Below are 12,623 nucleotides of genomic sequence, written 5' to 3'. Positions count from 1 at the left end.
ACCTCAGTGTGGCTGGGACTCTGCAAGGACTTTCCAAGGGTGAAAGCGAGGACCTCTCTAGGGTGTGTCCCGACCGCCCAGCGCCCGAGGAAGTGAACGCCGACGTGAAAATATACAACTGCACGGATTGTGGGAAGAGCTTTTCCCGCAGCTCGAACCTCATGAGCCACCAGAGGACCCACGCGGGCGACAAGCCGTACAAATGTTCGGACTGCGGGAAGGGCTTCACCCGCAGCTCGAACCTGATCAACCACCAGAGGACCCACACAGGAGAGAGGCCTTACACGTGTCTGGACTGCGGGGAGAGCTTTTCCCGAAGCTCGCAGCTCATCAGCCACCGCCGGATCCACACGGGCGAGAAGCCGTACCAGTGCGCCGAGTGCCGGAAGTCGTTCAGCTTGCGCTCGCTCCTGATCCGCCACCAGAAGATCCACACGGGCGAGAAGCCGTACCAGTGCGCCGAGTGCGGGAAGAGGTTCATCGAGAGCTCTGAGCTCATCACCCACGAGAGGACCCACACGGGCGAGAAGCCCTACAAGTGCGGCGTTTGCGGCATCAGCTTCTGCCAGAGCTCGAACCTCTTGGCGCACACCCGGACCCACACGGGGGAAAAGCCCTACCGGTGCGCCAGCTGCGGGAAGAGCTTCAGCCGCAGCTCGAACCTCATTGTTCACGAGAGGACGCACACGGGCGAGAAGCCCTACGAGTGCTCCTACTGCGGGAAAGGCTTCAGCCAGAACTCCCGCCTTCTCAGCCACAAGAGAATCCACACCAGGGAGGCCGTGTGAAAAGCGCTTGGCTCTCTCTCTCGAGAGAAAAAGCAAAGCCAGGCACGTTTCGGACAAATGGGGACGTCGAAAACTCCTGCTCTGTTAGGCACAAGAATGTCTGTGCAGAACAGAAGCGGGGGGAACCTCTGGGAGTTGCTGAACTAGAACTCCCATTGCCCCTTCTCACTGGGGCGGATGGGAGTTGTAGCTCAGCAACATTTAGAGCAGTGTCCCAAACTTTGGTTTCCTGCTGTTTCTGGACTACAACTCCCATCATCCCTAGCTAGCGGGGCCAGTGGTCAGGGACGATGGGAACTGTTGTCCAAAAGGAGCTAGAGACCCTGGTTCAGAGGGCCGCTGTTCCTGATGCAGAAGGGCATGGTTAAGAATCAAAATAGTTTCCGGTGGCTGCAGGGAAAGATTGGGCAGGGATCTTGATGCTGCAGAAGCTGAGCTCTTGTGCAGACAGGCCTTCCTCTGCCTTGTCCCAAGGATCCTGGCTCCTCACCCCCAAATTGAGCCTGATCTGAGACTTACTCTGAAGCAGAGGTTTCCAGTCGCCCTTTGATGAGCACGCCTTGGACTGAGACATCTTACGAAACTCATATACCGTTTTGGATTTCCTGCTTCCACCGGGTCGGCGTTCAATGGTTATTTTATTTGCCCCAGTGGAGTTACTTGAAATCTGCTTATGGCTCTGCTTAATCTTTTTCGTTGCTGCTTTTGTCCTGAACGTGTTTGAATTGTTGCAGAGTTTGAGATACTTGAAACAATTTAATAAAATTCCAATGAAAAAATGGAATAAGAAATGTTTATAGTACATTACTTTCTCCCCTCTCTCTCCTAGTCAATAATTTATTGATGTTGGATTAGGTCCAGGAAGAAGATGAGTGGCTCAACTAGAATTGGTCGGCTCCGCTGGTCATTGGCTCTCTGGCGCCACCTACTGTCGGGCTCCCTGCCCTCCGCCCTATCATTCCTGATGGCCCTTTAAAAGGGTTGAAACCACAGAGCACTGATTCTCAGAGAAGCCAAGAAATTTGAAAAGGAGGAGGGGGGCGGACTCTAAATACTGCAAAGTCCCTTCCTCCTCCAGCTCCCCCTTTATAGAGAAAGGACAGCATTCTCATCCAGGCATTTGCAACACCCACGAAAACAAACCCCATTATTCTGTTCTGCTACTGTTCCCCCACCTCTTTCCCTTTTGTGTCTTATAACAGAGGGCATGCCCACAGGTGTAGTTTGTGGATGAAATTCATTCTGCTATACAAGTCTTAAAGGGGCAGGGGCAATACTACCTCCAATTGTTGTGGTCTTTCATACAATTAAATGCCCCTCCATCTAAATAATTTTTAAAAGCTGCAAATGGCTGGTACTCTTCCTATTAACATGATAGCTTTCTTTGTTCAGTTACCGTATTTTTCGCTCTATTGGACGCAGTCCCCCCCCCCCCAGAAAAATGGAGGGGAAATGTGTGTGCGTCCTATGGAGCGAATGCAGGCTTGTGCCATAACTGCGCGCAACCCCTCCGGCAGGGAGAGGCTGCACGGGGCTATGGCTTCTTTAGCCCCACACAGCCTCCCCCGGGAGGGAGAGGCTGCACGGGGCTAAAGGGGCAGCCAAAACAGTGAGCGGGATCCATCCCGCTCACTGCCTTGGCTTGTTCCATAGCTGTGCGCAACCCCTCCGGCAAGGAGAGGTTATGCGCAGCCTGTACGCTGCTCTTTGGGGCTGGGGGGGGGAAGATTTTTTTTTATTCCCCCCCCCTAAAAACTGGGTGCACCCTATGGTCTGGTGCGCCCTATGGTGCAAAAAATACGGTAATTTGTTTTAAAAAAAAAATAAAATAATATATAAAATAATAGAAAATAAAATAGAACATAATATATGCCCTAAAAGACAGACTGAAATTTTTGATATTATGATATTTAACAAATGCATTTAAGTCCTGCCTGGGGTGCTAATGGTACGGTTCAGAAACAGCATAATATCTATAGCTTTTCTCGAAAAGTAATTGTTATGTACTGAGTTGAATAGAATCCAAAATGCAGCAGTCTGATTGGTCCTAGAACAATAGGATTCAGAATGCAGCAGTCTGATTGGTCCACAGGAGCCACCCAATCCTGCTCCAGGTGGAAGTGAATCCGCAACCTGATTGGCCTACAGGAGAATCCCGGAATTAGCCAATCACGTGGGGCCCACTGTGTAATGTATATAAAGCAGACATTCTGGGGGGACTTCCATTCCTCCTCATGAGCTGAATAAAGAGCATGAAATCCACTCTCGACTCCAAGTATATTTCAGTAATCAAACTCCTGATTTATTCCTTGTTCTGTGCCTGTAATATGTGCGGTTCCAGCACTTTGGCTACCGGGAGGCTGAGGGCCCCCGCAAGGTCTGCAGCCGCCTCTGGTTCCTGTGCTCCCAGTGGCTGAAGCCGGAGAGGCGCACCAAGGAGCTGATCCTGAAGCTACTGATCCTGGAGCAGTTCCTGGCTGTCCTGCCGCCGGAAGTGCAGAGCTGGGTGAAGGATCGCGACCCAGAGACTTGCGCCCAGGCGGTGGCTCTGGCAGAGGACTTCATGCTGAGGCAGGAAGAGGAGGCCCTGGGGGCAGGCGGTGAAGTCCCCCAGTCTCTCGGAGCGGGAGAGAAGGGTTTTGGGGCGCTGTTGCCTTTGCAACATATGGAGAAAGTGGTATGGGTTAGCCTTTCCCCTCTGCTCTGCCTCTCCATCCCCCCGACTTCCCCCCTTCTTCTCATTTTCCCTGCCCGGACTTCCCTTCTGCTCCAAACCTAAATTGTCTGTTACCTAGACTAGGATTTTATTTTTTTTAAAAGATATTTATTAAGATTTTACAGAATGAAAAAATAAAAATAAAAATACAAAATAAAAATAATTAAAAAACAATTCCATCTTTCCATCACTTATTTTTCATTTGCTTATTTCCCTGACCTCCTCACACCTCCCTTTTTTGTATTCCAATTCAATTTATTAGTTCAGCAAATCCTTTCCCTCTTTGTCCTTTTACTAGACTAGGATTTTTCAAATCTTCTACTCCCAGGCCTCAGTTGATGGGCCTAGAGATTTCTGGGATAGATCTCAGAAATAAATGGTGGCGGATTTAGACAGACAGAGTTGGGTATAATCAGCGGGGAAGGAATCGGATCATTTTCTCTTGCTAATCCCTCTTTGCCAGTTGCCAAAGGATCTACCTTCGCCGTTGTGGTGTTTGCCTGTGTGAAAATGTCCATACAGGGGGAGGGACCAATAGGAAAGCTGGAGCCTACCTGTTTATAAAATGGCTTTGCCCAAGGTTTGGGTGGTAGTGGTTGGTTGGTTGGCTGGGAAAGGCAGTGAGTGCAGTTGGTTTTTGTGTGAGGGGAGATAGAAGAGTTAAGAGACAGGATAAAATAAGACGAAGAAGGTAAAGAGTAACAACGTTTTGAATGCAGTAAAAGTTTATTTGTGTTTGCAATAAACTACACTCTTCTTTGGGAGGCGGGTGGCGCTGTGGGTTAAACCACAGAGCCTAGGACTTGCCGATCAGAAGGTCGGCGGTTCGAATCCCTGCGATGGGGTGAGCTCCCGTTGCTTGGTCCCTGCTCCTGCTAACCTAGCAGTTTGAAAGCATGCCAAAGTGCAAGTAGATAAATAGGTACCACTCCGGCGGGAAGGTAAACGGCGTTTCCGTGCGCTGCTCTGGTTCGCCAGAAGTGGTTTAGTCATGCTGGCCACATGACCCGGAAGCTGTACGCCGGCTCCCTCGGCCAATAAAGCGAGATGAGCGCCGCAACCCCAGAGTCGGTCATGACTTTATTGCATATATACAGAAGCAATGTACACAGCTTAATACATTGGCAGGATTTTAAAAATTCTTGTAAAGACATTATGATTGGACCAGAAGTAATTTTAATGATTTCATAATTTAAAATGGACATGCAGTAGGATGATAAACAATGGAACCAGGGAAGGGAATAAGGGGAAGTCAACTCTATTTCCCCCCCTATGTTTGAATATGTATTGTTACTTTTATTTTTTGTTGATTTTGGAAAATTAATGAAATAAAAAAAAAAAATTTTTTTAAAAAGCAAAAAAAAAAAAAAAAAAAAAAACGGCTTTACCTCTTTCCTTCACCCTGACATGCTTTAATCTCGGTGGGCCTTGGCAGGACAATTATCCACAGGCCGGGCAGAATTAAACGCTCTCCTCTTCTTTAGTGATGCTATAATCTGTCAGCAGAGTGACACTGATTTCGGAGCCTGTGACCGACATGGCCCGGGTGGGAGTTGCACTCTGGACGATGCGGGAATGGCCCGGAGGGGTCTTGGCTTGGCAGCACAGGACTTCCTTCTTAAAATGTTGGCGGAAACTTTTGCTCAGCCAGTAGAGAGCAAAGGGGTTGACGCAGGAATTGCTGAAAGCCAGAGCCCGGGAGAATATTGTGGCAACGAGGTGGAAGGTGGATGTGTCGACGGAAGCGTAGTAAGTGAAGGAACGATAAAGGTAAAGGACATGATTCGGGAGCCAACAGAGGGCAAACAGGCCAACCAAGACCAGCACAGTTTTGGCGACTCTCTTGCGAGATTCAATCTGCAGGGGGAAATCGTTGCACATGTAAAAAAAAAACACTTAATAAAAAAAATCTGCATACGAGGCGCCGCCACCCCACCCCACTTCACCCCGTGTATATCGAGAAAGGGAGCCCTCTGAAGAAGGTCCTCGCCTTTGGAAAACGCGCTGAGAAGGAAGAAGAAGAGTTTGTGGATCCTTAAACTACTGCCAGGGAGCATTGTGAACAGATTGAGAAATGTGTGAAAGCTTGGGAACGTTTAGAGGAGTGTACAGATGAACTCTTTGACTTCTTGCATGTTAGAGACCATTGTGTGGCTCACAAACTCTTCAGCAAATTGAAATAAATGTTAATATAAGCCTGTGTCCTCCTCGTGCATAGCTGATGAAAACCTGAGTCTGTTCAGTTTGAGTAAACACACAGGTCTGCACCTGTGATATGAAAGTGAATGCAGCTAGCTCTGTGGTAATTCTGGGAGAATTTAAGAGTTGCCATCAGGATACATCTATGTTATGTACAGTGGTACCTCGGGTTAAGAACTTAATTCATTCCGGAGGTCCATTCTTAACCTGAAACTGTTCTTAACCTGAAACACCACTTTAGCTGATGGGGCCTCCCGCTGCCGCCGCATGATTTCTGTTCTCATCCTGAAGCAAAGTTTTTAACCCGAGGTACTATTTCTGGGTTAGCGGAGTCTGTAACCTGAAGCATCTGTAACATGAAGTGTCTGTAATCCAAGGTACCACTGTAGGAGATTTGTGGCTGCTTAACAAAGTGTTTCTGTAGACTTCTGATATTAAAGATATTTCCTGTCTAAAAAAAAATTAAATCTGCATACAATCTCTTTTTTAAAAAAATTAATTTTGACTAAAGATTTTCCTCTTTCACAAAAGCACATGCATTGTCTCTTTCTTCAGGTTGTGTCTCCTACAGATCAGTTTCATTTGTTGTGAGACATCGGCATCATATGCATTTTAAGGTTAGGAAGAAAAGAGTTGGGGAGGGAGAGGGGTGGTGGTAAAGCATGTTCTTTTACTTAGCGGATGTGTGGGATTTTGTGTCAGCGTCAGCTGGGTAGGTTCTTCTTTCTATTTGTTTATTACATTTCCTTGGTAGTGAGAGGTATTGGGGGCCAGGGTGTGGTTGGTTGTCTGGGGTTGGCTGCAGTGGGTTGCATTTGTGGGGTGGGTGGGTGTTTTTGAATCAGGTTAGCCATATTGATTCGTTTGCTGACGGTGGATTCTTGTTGTTGTCTTGTTGGGCTGTGTATGTGATAAAGGGAACCAAACTGGGATGAAGGGGTCTTCTTCTTTTTGTCCCTGTGTCAGCTTCAGTTTATTGGTTTGTTTTTCTAATAAGGCCGTTCCCCATACAATTTCATACCATTGGTCCATGTTTATTCCTGACAGGTCTCTCCAGTGTCCGGCTATGAAGCTTCTGGCTGCTGAGAGTAGTGGGGTTATGAGCTCTTTATGAGTGGGCATTATTATCTTGGAAGATGTTCAGTAGGGCCAGTTCTGGGGTGATGTTTAATACCTGTTTAGTTACAGTCATACCTCATGTTATGTCCGTGTCATGTTACGTTCTTTCGGGATACGTCCCGCAGCGACCCGGAAGTACCAGAAAGGGTTACTTCCGGGTTTCGCCACTCGCTCCAGCGGGAAGGTAAACAGTGGTTCCGTGCGCTGCTCTGATTCGCCAGAAGCAGCTTAGTCATGCTGGCCACATGACCCGGAAGCTGTACACCGGCTCCCTCGGCCAATAAAGCAAGATGAGCGCCGCAACCCCAGAGTCGGTCAAGACTGGACCTAATGGTCAGGGGTCCCTTTACCTTTACCTATGGCTTCCAGGAAGATGGACTCTCCATCAGCCATGTGCCAGAGCAACAACCCCAAACATCTGGAGGGCACCAGCTTGGCGAAGGCTGCCCTAGATCTCTACTTACCTGCTTGCGAGCATGGCTGTGCTCTTCTGCTGGCATGTTGGATGTGCTTTTGTACAGCGCCTTTGCAATGAGAAAGTAGTAGATCGATATAACTGTTAGCGGTATGATATAAAACATCAAGAAGCACACCAGAGAATGAGCTTCCTGGATGATTCTCTCGGAGACGGGGTAAGGCGCGCAGGTCTCAAAGGAGCCGTTTTTATCAGGAATGTGAAAGGCGTAGAGGTCGGAGGACACGGCCTCTGGAACGGCTAATAACATGGAGATGATCCAGACGGCGGTGGCTTTGCAGCAGGTCTTCATGACGGCATCAGCCCTTTGCAGTTCCAAGGGCTTCACAATTGCCTTGTACCTGGAATGGCAATTAATGCCAAAGTGTTGAGAGCAATGAAAGCACTGAGCGAAATCAAAGGAACACCCCGTTTCCCAATAACAGTCTCCCTGGCATTCTCTGTGCCCCATCAGACTCCGGGAAATGTGTTTGGCTTCCAAACTTTTGGAACAATCTGTTACGGATGCCTAACACTTGCGTGCATATGGGAATTAATGAAATTGAACGCAGTTGGCTTAGCTGATCTCAGCCTGTTTGGCCAAATATATTGAGCCTTGGAGATTCTATTCTGCCTTTTGGTTGGGGCTTCATCTACACCTTGGGTAGGCAAACTAAGGCCCGGGGGCCAGATCTGGCCCAATAGCTTTCTCAATCCGGCCCGCGGACAGTCCAGGAATCAGCGTGTTTTTACATGAGTAGAATGTGTCCTTTTATTTAAAATACATCTCTGGGTTATTTGTGGGGCCTGCCTGGTGTTTTTACATGAGTAGGATGTGTGCTTTTATTTAAAATGCGTCTCTGGGTTATTTGTGGGGCATAGGAATTCGTTCATCCCCCCCCAAAAAAAATATAGTCCGGCCCCCCACAAGGTCTGAGGGATAGTGGACTGGCCCCATGCTGAAAAAGTTTGCTGACCCCTGATCTACACTGATAAATGGGCTGCAAAGATTTTCTGTCATTCTTACACTTCAATTTTTGTTCTTCCTGAACTGCTTTAATACACCACTAGGTGGCATCAAGACACAGCTTACTTTATTCTGCCTTTTGGCACTTGGTTTGTATCATCATTCATTCTTAAGGAACTCAGCCCTGAGGGCTCACTGGAAGCAGTGGCGTAGCGTGGGGGGTGCAGGGGGGCCCGGCCGCACCGGGCGCAACATCTGGGGTTAGGGCAAATCCATAGGTTAGGGGGCGCAAATCCACGGGTTAGGGGGCGCAAATCCACGGGTTAGGGGGCGCAAATTACTTGCCTTGCCCCGGGTGCTGACAACCCACGCTCCACCACTGACTGGAAGGACAGATTGTGAAGCTGAGGCTCCAAGACTTTGCCACCTCATGAGAAAAGAAGACTCCCTGGAAAAGACCCTGATGTTGGGAAAGATGGAGGGCACAAGGAGAAGGGGACGACAGAGGACGAGATGGTTGGACAGTGTTCTCGAAGCTACCAGCATGAGTTTGACCAAACTGTGGGAGGCAGTGGAAGACAGGAGTGCCTGGCGTGCTCTGGTCCATGGGGTCACGAAGAGTCGGACACGACTAAACAACAACATTGTATCACTACCACCACCATCGTTATCACTATCATATAAAGTGGGAAATGTTGTTCTTCCAGATGCTAGTAGTTTAAGCATTTGGGATTTGTTCCAAATATTCCATGTCACATTCAGCTTCCATTATTCAGGAATCAAGAGTTAAAATTTTACATATCTGAGACAAATTGCTAAAAAATACAGTTGCTTTCATTAACATAAAGGGAGGTCTTAATCTCCAAACACAGACTGGAAATACAAAGCTTTGAAAAAATGGGAAACAGGGACATCAAAAGCTCCCATCGCCTTGGCTGTTGGTCATGCTGGTTGTGGAGATGGAATCCAATACCTGGTGGGGTGGGGCACAGGTTCAAATCCCACTCACCCCAGGCTAAGGGGTTGTTTCAAAAGCTGTATACGCATTGTACATTAAAAACACCCCTCTGCCCAAATGATCCCGGGAACTGCAGTTCACCCCTCACAGAGCTACAATTCCCAGCCCCTTTACGGATAAAAAGGTAAAGGACCCCTCAAAGAATCTGGAAAATGGTTGTAAATTGCTTTAGGTTTCCTTGAGCAACATAAATTGAATTAATAACAGTAACAACAGTAACTACAACCGTAGAAAGGCATTGTTGCATAACCAGGGTTCAAATCCTGCTCACTGGGTGACCTTGAGCCAGTCACTGCCTCTTGGCCTAACCTACTTCACAGGGTCGTTGTGAGGATGAATTGGGGGAGAGGAGAGAGAAGCATGTACACTCCCTTAAGGAAGAAAAACGTCTATGAAGGTACTTGGACGTGGGTGGCACTGTGGGTTAAACCACAGAGCCTAGGACTTGCCGATCAGAAGGTCGGCGGTTCAAATCCCCACGATGGAGTGAGTTCCCGTTGCTCGGTCCCTGCTCCTGCCAACCTAGCAGTTCGAAAGCACGCCAAAGTGCAAGTAGATAAATAGGTACCACTCCGGTGGGAAGGTAAACGGCGTTTCCGTGTGCTTCTCTGGTTTGCCAGAAGCGGCTTAGTCATGCTGGCCACATGACCCGGAAGCTGGACGCCGGCTCCCTCGGCCAATAAAGAGAGATGAGCACTGCAACCCTAGAGTCGATCACGACTGGACCTAATGGTCAGGGGTCCCTTTACCTTTACCTTTATGAAGGTAACAATTATGGAGTTATGTGGCCCCCAAGCCAAGTTGATTGGAAGACATCTGAAGGCAGCCCTGTATATGTTTTATTATGTTATTATATATGCTGGAAGCTGCTCAGAGTGGCTGGGGCAACCCAGTCAGATGGATGGGGTAGAAACTAGAGAGGGGAAACGCCTGGGGGGAAAACCAGAAAAATGGAGGGGACACACACCAGGTTTTTTCCACCCTTCCCCAAAGCCATCTTTCCCAGGAAAAACTGAAAGAAAGAAAAAGTTTGATATAGTTTTAATATTCCATACACCCCCCCCCCATTTTTCCTGGGGAAAAACGGACCCCCAGGGAAAAATGGGGAACCCCTGTTTTCCTCCAATTTTTCAGTTTTTCCCCCCAGGCCCTCCCATCTCTAGCAGAAAGAGTAAAATTATCATTATGGAATGGGCGTCCCTATTTTTTTACTGGAGAAATGTTGGAGGGTTTGCAAGACTCAAAACTCCCGACTCGGAACTCAGCCCCGTCCAAGCCAACGCGCGATCAAACCCCGCCCCGCTGCCAGACTCTTGGTCCTTCCAACTCACCTGTCCGCACTGAGCACGGTTAAAGTGAACACGGAGACGCCGACAGAGGTCCTCTGGATGAAGGAGAGCAGCTTGCAGCCCATTCTTCCGAACAGCCAGGTGTCCACGATGTAGCACGCAGCATCCACGGGGACGCAGGTGAGCAGCAGGAGCAGGTCTCCGAAAGCCAGGCTGGTGATGAAGATGTTTGGGACGGTCTGCATCGACTTGATCTTGAAGAAGACTTGAACGAGGATCACGTTCCCCAGGAGACCCACGGCAATGATCGCGGCGTATGCCACGCAGATTGTGCAGAGCACTCCCAAGCCGAGCGAAGTGTCTTCCGACCACTTTTCCTCCTCCGCAGTTTGATTCCCCGTGGCAGGTGCCGGGTGGCCAGTTGCGTTCGCAAAATCGGGAGGAGCCGCGTTCATCCCCAGCGGAGGTGCCCTAGACATTTTGCCAGCTGAGGGTGGAATTAAATTGGTCAGAAGCATTAATGCTGCTAAGAGAGAGAGACAGACAGACAGACAGACAGAGAGAGAGAAGAGAGAGAGAGAGAAAGAGAGAAAGAGAGAAAGAGAGAAAGAGAGAGAGAGAAAGAGAGAGAGAGAGAAAGAGAGAAAGAGAGAGCAATTGGCTGCAAATCCAATTCCACAAGATGTTTTACTCACATCTCCTCGCTCTGGAGTCTCAAAGCATGAGAGGAATGGATGCTCACAGATTCACTGCTGAACTGTGTGGGAGGTGTGGAGCGTCTTTATCTTTTTTTTAAAAAAATAAAATATATGCCTTTCAGCAGCTACTGTGGGGGAAAGAGAGAGGAGGAGGAGGAAATTGGAGTGGGGGTGGGGATTGATGGCTTTTTCTCCCTGGTTTCCCTGTCAACAGTACTCTGCTATTTCGATTAGGCTGGCTCTTTGCACAATTTGCACGCCGAATTGACTTTCTCCATATTAAAAGTGTCTATGGCGCACCGGCTGAGTGCCTATGTACCCAATATAACATTGTAACAGGGGGAATTAGGGAACACCTTGTCTCAAAATAGAGGCAAACAAGAGAAACCGTGTTTGGCTCTTCCTTCACTCAGTCCTTATATCGAGTTCTAAAAGACTTCACAAATGCAATCTCAGGCATCCTTAAAAAGGTAAAGGACCCCTGACAGTTAAGTCCAGTCGCGAACGGCTCTGGGGTTGTGGCACTCATCTCGTTTTCCGCAGACAGTTTTTCTGGGTCATGTGGCCAGCAGGACTAAGCCACTTCTGGCGAAACCAGAGCAGCGCATGGAAACGCCATTTACCTTCCCGTCGGAGTGGTACCTATTTATCTACTTGCACTTTGACCTGCTTTCGAACTGCTAGGTTGGCAGGAGCTGGGACCGAACAACGAGAGCTCACGCCATCGCGGCTGCTCCCCCACCTGCGCTGGGTGCCCCGCCCCCGGGACGCGCACCGGCCCGGCCCCCACCAGCTCTCTGTGCCCCCCCCCCCGTGCCGGAGCATGAAGCCCCGCTACAGTCAGTAGGAAGTGCAAGAGTAACCTTTCCTTCTGTGGTTTCCAACAAGAGATGTTTAGAAGCACCATCGCCTCTGGTGCTGGAGGCAGAATATACTCATCAGGGTTCGTAGTCACTGATTGACTTCTCCACCTTGAAAGATAAGGGACACAGTCTAAACCTTTGAGCTTCTTTGACTTGCCGCTCAGAAGGTCGGCGGTTCGAATCCACAGGACAGGGTGAGCTCCTGTTGTTCTGTCCCAGCTCCTGCCAACCTAGCAGTCTGAAAGCACACCAGTGTATTATTTATTTATTTATTTATTTATTTTTAAAAGGTAAAGATACCCCTGACCATTAGGTCCAGTAGTGACCGACTCTGGGGTGGCGTGCTCATCTTGCTCTATAGGCCGAGGGAGCCTGCGTTTGTCCGCAGACAGCTTCCGGGTCATGTGGCCAGCATGACTGAGCCGCTTCTGGCAAACCAGAGCAGCGCACAGAAACGCCGTTTACCTTCCCGCCGGAGCGGTACTTATGTATCTACTTGCACTTTGACGTGC

The 12,623-nt window shown here is 48.8% G+C and overlaps 2 protein-coding genes across 2 annotated transcripts in view; one reads left to right on the top strand and one right to left on the bottom strand.

Moving 5' to 3' along the window:
- Positions 1-2,055, top strand: part of LOC114591033 (uncharacterized) — a 28,686-nt gene extending 26,631 nt beyond the window's left edge. The window contains exon 5 of the mRNA XM_077923088.1: positions 107-2,055. Within this exon, the coding sequence (XP_077779214.1) occupies positions 107-788 (682 nt within the window). The 3' untranslated portion in view covers positions 789-2,055. The remainder of the gene's footprint in view (positions 1-106) is intronic.
- Positions 2,056-4,891: 2,836 nt separating this feature from the next.
- On the bottom strand, positions 4,892-11,031 carry BRS3 (bombesin receptor subtype 3). The gene is made up of 3 exons (XM_077922513.1): positions 10,593-11,031; positions 7,287-7,638; positions 4,892-5,361 (listed from the first exon to the last, which is right to left on the bottom strand). Exons 1-3 carry the CDS (start codon positions 11,027-11,029, stop codon positions 4,966-4,968), a joined length of 1,185 nt encoding a protein of 394 aa, XP_077778639.1. The 5' UTR covers positions 11,030-11,031; the 3' UTR covers positions 4,892-4,965.
- Positions 11,032-12,623: the final 1,592 nt, after the last annotated feature.

This window comes from Podarcis muralis, chromosome 2 (genome assembly GCF_964188315.1).
Source record: "Podarcis muralis chromosome 2, rPodMur119.hap1.1, whole genome shotgun sequence".
Classification (NCBI taxonomy): domain Eukaryota; kingdom Metazoa; phylum Chordata; class Lepidosauria; order Squamata; family Lacertidae; genus Podarcis; species Podarcis muralis.
Note: the sequence above shows the minus strand (reverse complement) of the source record. Positions and strands in the feature narration are given on the sequence as shown.

Bases quoted from the DNA above. Each gene is read 5' to 3' on its own strand.
- BRS3 (XM_077922513.1), bottom strand. From the start codon at position 11,029: ATGTCTAGGGCACCTCCGCTGGGGATGAACGCGGCTCCTCCCGATTTT. The intron at 7,639-10,592 runs GTGAGTTGGAAG...TTGCCATTCCAG, and splicing joins ACCGTGCTCAGTGCGGACAG to GTACAAGGCAATTGTGAAGC. The intron at 5,362-7,286 runs GTAAGTAGAGAT...TTCCCCCTGCAG, and splicing joins ACAGCCATGCTCGCAAGCAG to ATTGAATCTCGCAAGAGAGT.